This window comes from Acartia tonsa, chromosome 8 (assembly GCF_053477335.1).
Source record: "Acartia tonsa isolate MP-2025a chromosome 8, ASM5347733v1, whole genome shotgun sequence".
NCBI lineage: Eukaryota > Metazoa > Arthropoda > Copepoda > Calanoida > Acartiidae > Acartia > Acartia tonsa.
The window spans coordinates 20,767,225-20,782,052 of NC_137267.1; the positions used below are offsets into that span (position 1 = coordinate 20,767,225).

The following is a 14,828-nucleotide window of genomic DNA, read 5'->3' on the forward strand; positions in this document are numbered from 1 at the left end:
ACCTTGAGGTGACCCCATACCCCACACCTGAATGTCCACTGGGACACGGTGAGCTGACAGCTGAACCCAGTGGTTTCCCTCACCTTGACTTGCTGCAGGACGTGGATGTCGTGGCCCAGGGGCACCTCCTGGTGTAGGGGCTCCGTGTCACACATCTTTTCTTTGTTGTAAGACGTGACATGGGTGGGGTTGGCACAGTCCCACCCCACCAGGACGTAGCTGGTTGTAGGCCACACGGCTGCCAGCAGGAGGCCCCACAGGACCATCCACCAATGGGAGAGGCTTCCAGGTAACCATCTTCCTCGTGCACGCGGCTGGGGATCTCCGGCTCTGGTCACGGCTGCTTCTTGGGGCTGGACACGGCTGGGCTGCTCCTGGCTAGACACAAATTTCCATTGAGCGTTATCTGTATGCGGCCGAGGCACCCCGATACCCTCCCCAATGACAGACTGGCAAGCGACTGGCACTTGCCTGGGTGTCGGCTCCCCTAGCCCTAAATGCTCCCTTCCCTGGTCCAAGGCATGCCCAGTGGCATGGGGCTGAAGTGCATGTGGCACAGGCTCGCCCTTACTCAATGCCCTCCCCTGCCCTAGGAACTCAGGTGCATGTGGCACAGGCAAGCCCTTATTTTCCCAATTTTCAATCTCCCCAGCCTCAAGTGCAGGGGGCACAGGCAAGGCTGGGTGTTTACAAGGTTTTGGATTCAATACATTTAACAAATTCAACTTATCCTGATGGTGAGCCGCTGGGTTCCCTTGGCTGGTAGAGAGCTCTGGATGGCATGTAGCTGGACTCTCCCTCCAGGCTGGTGGCGCTGGCTGGCTTGTAGCTGGGCTCTCCCTGCAGGCTGGTGGCGCTGGCTGGCTGGGGGTGACGGGTGTCACCCCTTCCTCTGGGACCGCTGGCTCGTTCCAGGACTCAGGTCTCTCGGTGGCGGCGACGGTTGTCGCCCCAGACATCAGGTTGGAGGCTGGCTCGTTCCAGGATCCAGGTATCTCGGTGGCGGCGACGGTTGTCGCCCCAGGCACACGGTGGGAGGCGCTGGATAGCACCCCCCCATCATCCCAGGTGGCGACGCCGGGTGGCGTCCCATACATCGATGCAGAGGTGCTGGCTAGCACCTCCTGCCTCTCTCGTTCAGCGGCTGCCAGGGCCTCCCCATACACCGTCTCAGGGACGCTGGGCAGCGCCCCTCCACTCTTGCTGGGTAGGCTCAGTCGGGCAGGTTCCATCATGTTGAGGCTGAAAGGCTGGGGCCTCAGCACCTCTGGCTCGGCTATGTTGTGGGGCTGTATCAGCTCTGGCCCCAGATGGTTAAGACTGAAGCCTAGGCCAACCCGGTTGGGTTCAGCCGCGCCGCCCAGTACGTTGATCCTAGCTGGGACAGTCCCGAACTGCGGCATCCCATCGGCTCGGTCCGCAGCTCTGGAGGCGGCTGCTTGCGGTGGTGGTGCTGGGGGCGCGCTCCCTTCCATATGGGCCACTCTGCTGGGCTTCCCTGGAGGGGCACCTTTGTCGGCGGTGCGCCTGCGGCTGGCTACCTGGGCCCAGTCAGCTCTACACTCGGCCGCCGTGTGGCCGTCATAGTGGCAACGCTCACACTTGGCAGAACGGTCACGGCGTGGCTGGGTGCGCCTCTCCTCTAGGCTAACTTCCACAGGCGTTGGACAGTCTCGAGCTCGGTGGCCTCTCCCCTGGCAGCGGTAGCAGCGGCCTGGAACCTTGTCATCTGGAGCGACCTTCCCCATCTGGTGGAGACCCGGAGCCAAGGAGCCAATCTCCATTGGCTCCGACTCGTCATATTGGGGCAACTGGATGCAGGCAGATCCAGTCAGCCCGTCGGTCGAGTCCACTAAGCACACACCTTCCTTCAGCTGCTTAGTAACCATGGTCACGGTGAACATGGCCTTGCGAGTGTACTCAGGTACACTCGCAATTTCATGGTTCATCATGAGGCGTTTTACATTGGCGTTACGAATTCCACGGTTTAATTCGTCCACCAACAATTCAAGATCCTCATGATTGTAGGCGTCCCTATACAAGGCGCACTTTGTTGATATGTACGCCTGTATAGGTTCTGTCGAGTGTTGCTTGTAGTCCCTAAACGCTTGTTTAAGCGTTTGGGACTCAAAAGCAGGGCGAAATAACAATTCACACTCGGTCTTGACCTGCTCGTAGGTCAAGGCTTGGCCTGCCTCGCCAAACAGATGGGACGCCATTTCCGCCGCTTGCCCTACCAATGACAGTAGTAGGGCGTTGCGGCGGTTGAGGGAATCATGAGGTGGCACGCGGTAAGCCGCCCATGACATCTCCAGTCGGCGGATATGTGCCGACCAGGACTGCTTGGGCGGCCCTCTATACTCCGGCAGATTGCTCAGCATCAGCTTGCGGTACTCGGCTGGGGCCGGCTGAGGGTCATCCTGGAGCCATCCTGGGGCTTGGTCACCTCCTGGGACTTGATGCTGGTCCATTAGGTCAACGGTGAAACGGCGGGCACAAAGTTATACAGGACTACAATGAATGGGTTGTCACTTGAGGCTTCCTAGCCTAACAGCCAACACTGTTTGTATCACTAGGTTGGGAGTTTTAATTGCAAAGATATAACTTAGCTGTACTTATCAATAGTTAGGTGTTGAGGTAGATAGATGTTGAGGGTCTGAACTGCTGTCAGGAACTGATTGGGTTTTCCCTTATCACACTAGAGCTAGGAGGAAAGAAACTTGCAATTCTTTATTTGCTAAAAATACCCCTGTTAGATGCTATGGAGTAGCTCTGCTCTGGTGTGAAAGTGTGTGTGTGTGTGTGTGTGTGTGTGTGCGTGGAATCTTCTGTCCTTGTAACGCGCGTTCGCGCCGTCAAATCCGCGCACACGGGGAAAACGCGCTCTCATCCCTCAGCTCGCTCCCTCATTGGTCCGCTTCGTCCGTTGGATTTATGATGTTTTCCGCACTTTGTTGCGCTACCCGTGAATGGCGCTCTGTATATCCGATCGCTAGCTCCACACTACAGACGGACTTAGCCTAGTGTGGGTAGGAAGGGGGAAGCGCGTGAGGGGACGGGGGTAACTCCGTCCGTTCCCACTGTGAGGGAGGGGGTAACTGTGTGCTGGTGTAATGGGGCCTCTGCTTCTTAATCTTAGGCTTATCTGTTATATAACCCTGATTGTATTTGTCTTCAAATGGAGAGGGGCCCCCTCCCCTTCCCTTGGAATAAGGGGTGTATTTGTTATTGTGCTGTGGGCTTGAGATTGTTTTGATTATATTACATCTAACTTTTATTGCTGTCCTTATCACAATTGCATAACAGATTTGTTGACCAACTCTGTTCTATTTTTAGCTGTTATCACAATAAACAGTAATCCAAGCCTGTTCTATTCTTAGATTTATCACAACACAACAATTTGTTTGCCAAGCTTTGCTCATAAATCTATTGTTTGGTCATCACATTAGGGTGGTAATCCCTGCAAATGTGATATAATATCTGTCTTCTAGATGGGTGGCTGCGTTGTAGCTTCTCAGGATACTCGGGGTTGACGTAGTTTTTCTCTGTTCTGGTGCACTACACCCGTATGTTAGCTCGCAGCTTGCAGCTATGTGGCATGTTTCAGCCTATCGGCGGCAGGGAATGTCCCGTCCTGCTAGCGCCACTGGTTCGGATCCTGCTATTTCTTGCAGTAAAGTTGGCCTATTTTCAGCCGTCTACACGTATTTGGCTTGTTTCAGCCGGTCCGCAGGCCTGTTTCAGCCCTTTTGGCGCTCAATTCTCCGTTAGATATCAGCGCTGCTCGCGGTTATTCGTCAGATTTCGCTGTTTTGCTTCCACAACTGCCGGATGCAGAGTTAAACTTTGCTGTCCAGGGTGGGTAATTCAGGTTGCTTGCGTCAGTTTTGCCAGATTCACTGCTGGGAGTACCTTAGCCTCAGATGCGCGTCTGCTCTACACTTGTGGTTCGCCGTAATCTCACACAGCTGTCACCAAAGTTGTGGTATCCGCCGAGGATCAATGGCAGACACCGGAGTTCAATTAGATTACGGCAGTGTGACAGACGTGGACACCTTACTATAGAGAAGCTACGCTTCTCTAGCTTTCACTAGATAATGATCAACATCTACTTTCAGTTGTCACTTTATTGAAGGGTTAAGAGATACTGCAGTTATATACAACAAACAATAATTACATGGATAGCACAAAGACTCTAGCTTCTTATAAAAGCGGGAAGTTTGTAAATATTTTACTCAAGACACTAAATCGTTACAATTTTCATGAGAAATACGCATTTTATAAGGCTTACAAAACGCTCTAATTTTCGTTCTATTTAACGTAATTTTGTAATTTTTTTTGCTGGTTATTTCATTTTACATATACTTTTATCATTTTATCAAAAAAAAATTTATCTTTTTTCATCATTTTTTGGAGAAATTAATGCTTAAACTAAGGGTATCTTTAAACGCAAAATTGACGCACTTAGAATAAAAAATGCGTATTGAGTACAAAGGGGGGATAATTTCAAGTCATGCATGTTCCAAAGATATCTTTTTTTCCATAAAATTTTAATGTTTAGTCCACCGGAGATTACCCTGAAAATCATATATCAATTTAGGAAGGTAATTTTTGTAGAATAGTTACTGAATTTACAACTTTATGTACACTAAAAGTATAGTTAAGATCAAAGGCGTGCAAAAGGTTGGTGTAGGGGTTGTTTACACCACCCTTGTAAAATTAAGGGGGATGGATACACCTCCCTAGGTGTCCACCCATGTCCACCCTCTTGACAAGAGCCTACACCCTCAGATACACCCCTCTATAAATTCCAAGGGGGTGTAAAGGAAATAAATTTACACCCCTTAAAATAAAGAGTGAGGGGGGGGGGGTGTTTAAGGCGGGTGTATAAAATTAAGCCACTGATTAAGATAATTCTATGCTATCTATTTTTAGATAAATTAATCATTAATTTCCAGACTTAACTAAAAAAATCTTGCAATATTCTGTACAACTGTACTGTACAAATTTTAATCAGTAAATAAAAGTGATTGACACAAGAAGGAGCTCTCATACATATGTAATTAAACCACAGTTAATACCTCTAAAGATCTTGATTGATATATATTTATAACTTTTAATATTGTTTACAATAGTGATTAAAGTTAATGTTGGGGAGGGAGATATTTCCCAATCCTCTTTTTAAAGTTTGTAAAAATGTATTACTTATGTAATGAAGTTTTGGTGACATACTTAAATAAACTATCCTTGATTTTGGTTAAAGGGAGCTGTTAAAAGTTGTAAGTGTCAAAAAATTTAGGTGGTTATAAATTAATGGAATATAACCTGATATTATTATCATTTATGTACAAAAAGATTATAGATACAGTATTACACTTTTTTTCATAAGTAAATTGGATAATTTTTTTTATTTTTTATTGCAACACAAGGTTATTTGTTTATCTCCTGGTACAAGATTCAACATTATTATTAGTTAAATCTAATTTTCTATTGAAACAAGCATTCAACCATTTTTACAGTATTATCGATTTTAATATGAATTATTAAATATGTATTATTAACCCTTAACAGTCGGGCCCCTTGCCGCACCTTAATCGGTTGGTGATGGGGTGGGCGTTCAACGCTCCCCCCCTATTATCTCAGTTCCTATTAGACCTAGAGGGCTAAATCTTTTTTGTGCAAGTCCCCTGTTTGATAATAAATTTCCGACCTTTTATAAGTCAAAGTCAATTTTTGCTTAGTTCACCTTTTTATTTAACAACCTTTTTTACTTAAAAATTTTAAACGGCTGTAATTTTCTTATTTTTGAAGCTAGAAGAACAATTTTTTTACAGAAAATATTTATCTTTAAGTAAATTTTGTATTAGAAATATCAAATATAAATTTCAGCGGCCGCAGCAGGCGGTCAGCAGGGAAAACGGCTGCGGATCTCTATGAAATTTAGTTATGTTATGTTGACATATAAGAAAAGCTTACGTTTAAAAGGGGGACGTAACTGAAGCTTTTTTGATGCTGGGGGGGGGGGGGGTTCTCCGGAACCACTTGATGAACCATGCAAATTTTTTGGACTTAAGCTTTTAGGGGTATGAACATCTTATGGTTTCAAAGTCAACCCCCTACCCCCATCCCCTAGCCCCCTGGGGCTCAAAACCCCCCTAAAAATGAACATAACCTTAATTTTCTCAGAAACCATTTGACCAATAGGGATGATTTCTTAAACTTAAGCTTTTATGGTTATAAACTAACTTCTAGTTTAGAAGTCACCCCCCTGCCGCCTACTCCTAGCCCTCCGGGGCTCAAAAAAACCCTAAAAATGAACCTAACCTTAATTTTCTCAGAAACCATTTGACCAATAGAGATGAATTCTTAAACTTAAGCCTTTATGGTTATAAACTAGCTTTTGGTATAGAAGTCACCCCCCTGCTGCTAACCCCTAGTCCTCCGGGGATCAAAAAAACCCATAAAAATGAACCTAACCTTTATTTTCAAGGGGGTGACTTATAATCTAGGAGTTAGCTTATAATCATAAAAGCTTAAGTTTAAGAAATCATCCCTATTAGTCAAATGGTTTCTGAGAAAATTAAGGTTAGGTTCATTTTTAGGATTTTTTGGAGCCCCGGAGGGCTAGGGGTTGGCGGCAGGGGGTGACTTAAAATCTAAAAGTTAGTTTATAACCATAAAAGCTTAAGTTTAAGAAATCATCCCTATTGGTCAAATGGTTTCTGAGAAAAATAAAGGTAGGTTCATTTTTAGGGTTTTTGGAGCCCTGGAGGGCTAGGGGTTGGCGGCAGGGGGTGACTTATAATCTAGGAGTTAGTTTATAATCATAAAAGCTTAAGTTTAAGAAATCATCCCTATTGGTCAAATGGTGTCTGAGAAAAATAAGGTTAGGTTCATTTATAGGGTGACCCCCCCCCCCCCCCCCCCCGACTGATTAAGGTGCGGTAAGGGGCCCGACCGTAAGGGGTTAATTAAGTGAATCAGTCTGTTAGACCAATGGTAGAAACTCAGCAGATAGACGAGACAGACAGACAGGCAAGAAGAATGATCAAATTACAGTTTGACCATAATAGACAATTCATTAAATAAAATCCAATAGAGAACCTGTGAATGATCAGACAGATGGAGGGATAGACAGACAGACAGTTTTTGAGGCATTAACAAATTAGAATTAGGCTATGCTAGATGATTCATTGAAATCCGAAAAAGAGGCAGTTAGACAGATAGACTGACAAGTGGAGTGACAGACAGACAAAAAACAGACAGACAGAGGGACAGACAGACAAAGGGGTATTGCCTAAAAACAAATTGGCTGCTATATGAATCATTAAAACCCACCATAAAAAGAAATTTACATTAGTTTCATTATTTCGATACTCAACGCCCCCCCCCCCCCCCTCCCCAACTCAAAGGGGTTTATTATTTCTTAAAACCAATAGGTGACTTCTCAGCATAATAAAATTGAAAATACTTTTTATTTCATCAATTTATCTTAAATAGAACGAAAGTTATAATCATTTTATTGTCTACAAGAAAAATGCTTTGAGTAAAAATCAACCTAATTGTCAGTAAAAACGTCATATTTATGCATATTTACACAGTAAATAAATTTTAAAATTGTATTCTATTGTAATGAATAACTTAAGGGGGTTGTATGAATTATAAAAAACCTAAAAAAAACCTAATTTGGTTAAATTAGTCCACGTAAAGATTGATTTAGTACAGTACGTATGAATAAGTTGTCAATTTCCTGCCAGAGTCCTTGTGATAGGAATAAATAATCATAACATAAAAGCATAAATAATACATATACAATGGTCAGTTTGGGCAATAATGATTCCCCCATCCCTGGAAAGGGTGGGGGAGAAATAAGAATACAGTTAACCATAATAAACATGACAGATTCAAATCATTAATTCTAAGCGTAGGGAGGGGGTCACTAGACCCCTTCCCCAGGACTCGGGGGAGGGCCATTGACCCTCCACCGAACCCCAGATCAGGGGTGCCATAGACATGGCTCACGGTTGCCGAATACCACACATACATATAATGTTTACAAACCAAAGCATTAGAATAGATAATAATAAAGTAAAGTTCTTCTAAAAATAGGGCTGTGCGTATTTGAATTTTTAATATCATTTAGTAATTTTTTACAATTTGATTACCAAAACTAAATAGAGTTGTATATTTAGGACAGAGCCTCTAAATTAAACTTAAAAGTTTAGTTAGGCCTCTCAACAAGGGCGTCCAAGCTTTTTCATTGGAGAGGGGAGGGGGGGTAAACTTTATATCATATAGGCAAGGATGTCAAAGCCTTTTATTTTTTTTGGGGGGGGGGGGGATAATCATCCCTTTACCCCCCCCCCCCCATTAGACGTCCTTGCCTCTCAACTATTAATTTCTTTTATATTCTTCAATTTATGGATATAGTCAGTCTTGTTTTACTTTTTAGGAGAAAGAAAATGTTTGAATGCCTAATCAACCAAGGAATCCAAGCCTGTGATGATAACAATAACTGCCATGCCGCTTATCTCAAGTTAAAAAAGTAACTTTTTAACTTCATGTAAAATTAACAGAATATCTGACTGTCTGTTTTTACTTTACTTGGGAGGATGTTTGGTAATATATCAGGAACCTGTGCTTTGCCTATTCCATACTCAAGGCGTTGCTCAAGGCATTCCCTCTACTCTAACTATTAATTGCACGTACCTAACATAGCAGCAGCAGAAACCATTTTAATGATGCGGTAATAAGCTGAGATTCGAACCTCCCTCACCTCCCCGACAACAAGCGGATGCACTACGTGTTTAGCCACGATCGGGGGTTATACCCTAACTGTTAAAGCGAAAATATACTTGGTTTTGAATAATTTAATAATAAACATTTTTTTTATGTTTTTAGGAATCGATTTGAAGCAGTGATAAAGAACTTAAAACCTTGTACATCTTACAGGAATTAATTAGTCACAAGATAATATGTTGTCCAAAATCTTTAATGCAATTAATAGAACACCAAAAAAATATTTCAGTTTTTATTTGAAAAGTACAGTAAAATCTAAAATCTAAATCTTCTACCATTTGCAAGAAAAAAATTGGATTTTCTGTAGTCGACTTTGGGGGGCCAGTACTCCCTCCCTGGTTGAGATATGACCTTTAAACTTTGAAGTGTTTAGCAGCCATTCTTGCAAAAGGTTGAATATTTGAGCATAAGAAAAATGCTCTAAAACCTTTTTTAGATGTTGACACCTAAGTTTTGAAGTTTAGATTTTACTGTACTTTTTAAATAAAAACTGAAATATTTTTTTGTTGTTCTATTAATTGCATTAAAAAACGAAGAAAATAAGCCATTAATCATTAAATTCTGATAACTATAAGTGGGGTAAAATTGCTTTAAAAAAAAGTTCTCATAAAAAACACACTGTATTTTAGGGAAGGATACCTTCCTTCACCTTACCAAGAAAAATCGCCCATGATAAAATATCCCCCCCCCCCAAAAAAAAGAAATATGAATTTACTTTTTCTCTTTAGTTCTAAAATTGAAAATATTAAGATTAATAAACCCTTAACTTTTTTTTTTGCTTTTTTTTCTTCTATGTTTCTGCTAATAAGGATGGGGATAAAACTGTTTTGCCTCTAACATATCCGCTTATCCAAAACAATTGTGGCTTATATGAATAAATACAGAGTTACATTTGCCCCAAGTGGTTCTCAAAAATCTTCACCTTATCCAAATTTTGAAAAGGCTGTCGAGACCTTTCCTGTAAGTAGATTATGTTTCTCTATAAAAAAAAACATTAAAATAATAGCCTGCTATTTTTTTTGTTTTCATTATTTCTTAAAACTTTTAAAGCAGAATTAATTAATTTTAAATGTTTAAATCATAAATAGCTTAAATATTTGTTATTGTGATGTAAAACGAACCCATGAAATTGCGTGAAAGACTTTTAATTTTTGATTGATTTCATCGTAACTCATGGGAAAAAGAACAAATAATAGTTATTTCTCGCATCGTATTATAAACGGCTTTCCGCGGATATAGAATGTACAATTATGAGATTAAAACCAGTTTTTTAAAGCCCCGAGGTGCCGAAGGTACCGGCTAAAAAAACTGGTTTTAATCTTATGATTGTACATTTTTATATTCGTAGAAAGCTGGATATAATTCGATGCTAGACATAGTTTTTTTCGTATGGATGAGAACCGGTTCCTATCCACCGGATTCGAATGAATACGAGAAAAAATATTCTTGTTTCAGACTGCTGACAAATTTGCAATTCTTCCAATTCAATACAGGTGGCTCATTTATTTATTCTTTTTGAAGAAGGACATGTGTATAAAATAGCAGCAATTACAAACTTACTGTATTTTTATGTGGAAAAAAAAACTAAATGTATACTAAAGTTGACAAAATTAGCTCATGAACTAAATCAACATTATGTTAGATGGATCACATAATTTTAAGCAATTTATATTTTAAACTTATTACTAAAATAATTAATATTTTTTTTAATTTTATTATAATTTGTAGATAGTTGTCCCCCCCTTTGAAAATCAATCAAAAAATCTCAACCTTTTATTAGTTTTTTTTGCTGGGACAGAAAAAGTATTGTTTTAGTAAAAAAAACCTACTAAACAATTAATTGTTATTAATATTTAGAGAAAATGGAAATGTCTTGTTGAATTGGACCTCTCAATCATGTGCTGAACAATATCGAGTCACTATTTACAAAAGATCAAATCAAAATGGACCAGGTCAAACGCCTTTTTAAAGTCTGAATATATTATAAATTCGTAGCTATTGTGTTCTAATCTAATCTTTTCAATTATTCTTTTATTTGTATATTTCATATTTTCAAAAATTTATTATTCCTTTTTTAAAACGAAACTTTTCTATAATTAGAGTCAGTCCCTCCGTACGTTCAGAATGCTCTTTTCGTTAATTTAAGCATGTTAGAATTATCCTCTCTATTTAAACTTTGCATGGAGATTCCTGTAGTATTCAGGTGCGATTTAGAAAGCGTAGCAACCTTAAAATCGCTACTAGAATGTCCGTACGTCCATTATAAACATGATAATTTTTAACTTTTTTTAATAGCTAATTTGTATGTGATAAACTTATTCGATTGATCTGATTTTTGAAATACTGATTCCAAGGACAACAAAGTGTAATATTATAAGCGAAACATCTCTATAATCAAGTCCTTGTTTAATCTTCAACAATCTAAATTTCTCTCTACATGTATTTTCTTTCTCTCTCTATCTATCTTGATATCTTTCTATCTATCTAGGATATTCTGATGACGAAGATTACAATGATATTGATGGAAGTGGTGACAGATTTGGCGTCAACGACAAGAATGAATCTTTTTCACCAACCACAAGTCCTGTCCTAAGTATTTTATATTGCATGGCTTTGGCTAACTTAAAATCTCTTTTGAAACTTCAGCGATGTGTGTTGACTATGTCAAAATTATATCAAAAAAAGACTATAAAGATGAAACACATTGCCAAAATATCATAAGAGCATAGTCTTATTTTGATAGATTATAACACACCAAGGTTTAAACTTGGATTAACCTCCATCAAATGTTTTTTTTATTTAAAGGCATGGTTTCTTAATATTAAAGAGATTTGGAATACAGTAAAATTTAAACTGCATGATTTTTTTGCCTACTGATTAGAATACTTTTTTTTGTTAAATAAGTTTTGCATGATTTTTTATAATTTTATAGATATTGATTCAACTACAGTACTTGCAACATATGAAATGGATTCAACTACATTTAATCCCATTGAAATTACTTCAAATGCAATCAATGAACAAACTACTACTGAAGGAAAAGATTTTAAGTTTTGGTTTCCAAAAGATAAAGAGTACGGTTCTACCAATAATTGGTTTACAACATCAACTGCTGATTATACATCTGATTTTGATAGTTATGCTACAACAACTGAAAGTGGACGATCTGGGGTTTTTGATGACTTTTCTACTATAGAGACTAAAGATATTACTACAGAGAATGATCGAACAACTTTAGAAGATTTTGCTACAAATTTTGGAGAATTTTCTACAACTTCATCAATATTTTCGACAGATGAGACACAAAAACCAACAACAAGTCAAACAGATACAACACCAACTACAAATTATAATGAATATAGCACTTTTATAGAATCAATTATAGATGACCTAATTAATGAAAATGACAACTCTGCAACTGACAGAGACACAACTGAAACTAATTGGGATTTTACCACTGCAGGAAGCGATGGCTTCTTTACAACATCATCTGATACTTCTACTCATTTTGATGATTCAATTACGACAACCCAAAGTTCAATTGATGCTGAAACAGCAGGAGAATATTATACAACACTTAAAACTATGGTATCAAAAGTTATTTCAAACTTGATTGAAAAAGATTCTTCTGAAACAACAACCACAAATGTAATTGAATTTTCTACACCTGAAATTGAAATAAATAATATCAATGATAATTTTCAAATAACCGAATCAAATCAAGAACCAACTATTTTACCAATACTTCCAACTTCAACTACAAAGGACTATGTCAACTCTTTAAATGAAGAAAAAGAATCTTCAACCCTCAATTCAATAATTTCTACAATATTGGATAATTTGATCAATGAAAATGACACTTCAGCTGTAAATGACAATAGAATAACTACTTCTTACTTTGATTCCAGTGAAGAAACAACTGATAATTCTTTTAAATCTGATTTTACTCCCTCAAATACTGAAATTAAGAATGATACCTTGACCCCTTTTCTTGAATCAATTACCACTACTATTAAATCCCTCATATTTGATGATTTGGTTAAAAATACAACTGACCCTGATGATATTTATGCGAACATTAACAATCCTAATTTGGATCATGAATTTTATAATCTTACAACTCTCTCAAACCAAGCAGTAACAGAAATTGATGAAAACATTTTGGATATTGAAACAATCAAACCTACCATTAAACCTGAATGGACATTGAATGAGGCGGCATTAGAAGGAATTGTTGATGAAATTTCTGAAAATGAAACAACTCCTTCAACTCTAGAAATCCTAACAACTACAGTTAAATCAATAATAGACAAAGCTACCTCTTACATAGTTGACACAAAGAACATTTTAACAGATGTCGAGGATAAAGAAGTAGCAACTACCAAAACTGATGTTGAAAGTGTAATTGAAAATACAGGTAATTTAAAAAAGGATGAGATAAGAACTCAAGAGCATGTTGAAATAAATAAAATCAAGTATATTTAAATGAATTGATAAAGGCATGTTTTTAAACTTTTTGATATTCTAACATTAAAAATTTAATCCAAATAATAATACAAGAATAATCATACCAAAAAGCTGCGTAACAAGATAAAAACTCATTTTTTTATAGAGTAGCTTATGCTACTAAACGGGAATCATCCTAATATTTTAATTGGAAAAAAATCATGTGTTACTTCAGTTCAGCCTTTGTTTTTTGTTTTTTTTATCAAATCTACTACAAAATGGTAGAAATATTTTATAAAATTAAAGGTGTTGAAGATACTTTCGATGGAGAAATTGAAGAAGCTGATGATTTTACTGAAAACAGTTCACAAGGAACCATTATGACTTATTTCAAAATAATTCCAACAAAAATGAAAATACAAAAATCTGAATTCTTATAAGTTGAAAAAGGCCGTATTAAGCATAAATTTGATGGCACTAACAAATTATGCAATTGAAGTATGAAAATAAGATAAAAATTATTGTTTACCTTATATCGCATACGAAATATAAACAAACATGTATTATTTATAAAGTTAATAATGTTAAGCAGTTAGGGAGTTGAATCCATTTTTATAGAAGCAGAAATATAATCTATGATTATGGTTTGGACTCTCTAAAACTGTAATCTACCTTTCCACTTTCCCCTCTCTTGGTGAAGATATCTTCAACGCCGATACGATTTTTGAAATCTAAGATTCTACTTTCCCTTCTCTTGGTGAAGATATCTTCAACGCCGATACGATTTTTGAAATGTAAGATTCCACTTTCCCCTCTCTTGGTGAAGATATCTTCAACGCCGATACGATTTTTGAAATTTAAGATTCCATTTTTGCCTCTCTTGGTGAAGATATCTTCAACAAGAGAGACAAAAGTGGAATCTTATATTTCAAAAATCGTATCGGCGTTGAAGATATCTTCACCAAGAGAGGGGAAAGTGGAAGGGTAGATTACAGTTTTAGAGGGTCCAAACCATAATCATAGATTATATTTCTGCTTCTATAAAAATGGATTCAACTCCCTAACTGTTAAGTAAGAATCACAAGAGCCCGCAATTTTAGTTTCTCTTAGAAATAGGGTCCTGCAGGCTGGGTTATAACCCCCATACCCGATGGGGCTAAACAAATTTGTCTTCAACAAAAATTGGAAGGAGAGGGGAGGGGTACGGTGGTCCAGTGAAAGGTATGGCTAAAGGCACGTAATTATTGAATGTAATGTTAGGAAAACTTGCTAAAATTATGGAATTAAAATTCAATATGCAAACAATTAAGATGCAAAATAATGATAAACAATATCATTGACAAAGCAGCATGGACAAAGGATATTGCATAAACATGAAAAAATATATTTCCATATTTTCAAATATAAATTAAAAGTAATAGCCCTTCATGATTTTTTTATTCATAAATGGGTCTACTTAATGTTTACAAGACCAGTGTACTATTCATGCAGCTTTCTACAGTGCCTATAAAAAATGACGTCATACTGGCCTACCATTGGTCTAATAAAATTTATACTGGCCTGCCATTGGTATTTTAGTTTGT

The 14,828-nt window shown here is 38.4% G+C and overlaps 1 protein-coding gene across 1 annotated transcript in view; it reads left to right on the top strand.

Moving 5' to 3' along the window:
• Window positions 1–14,828, top strand: part of LOC145326518 (uncharacterized) — a 42,185-nt gene that overhangs the window by 26,664 nt on the left and 693 nt on the right. Inside the window, exons 17-24 of the mRNA XM_080169889.1 lie at window positions 8,453–8,545; window positions 8,902–8,947; window positions 9,679–9,759; window positions 10,255–10,292; window positions 10,657–10,751; window positions 11,288–11,392; window positions 11,732–13,216; window positions 13,552–13,615. Of these exons, the coding sequence (XP_080026015.1) occupies window positions 8,453–8,545; window positions 8,902–8,947; window positions 9,679–9,759; window positions 10,255–10,292; window positions 10,657–10,751; window positions 11,288–11,392; window positions 11,732–13,216; window positions 13,552–13,615 (2,007 nt within the window). The remainder of the gene's footprint in view (window positions 1–8,452; window positions 8,546–8,901; window positions 8,948–9,678; window positions 9,760–10,254; window positions 10,293–10,656; window positions 10,752–11,287; window positions 11,393–11,731; window positions 13,217–13,551; window positions 13,616–14,828) is intronic.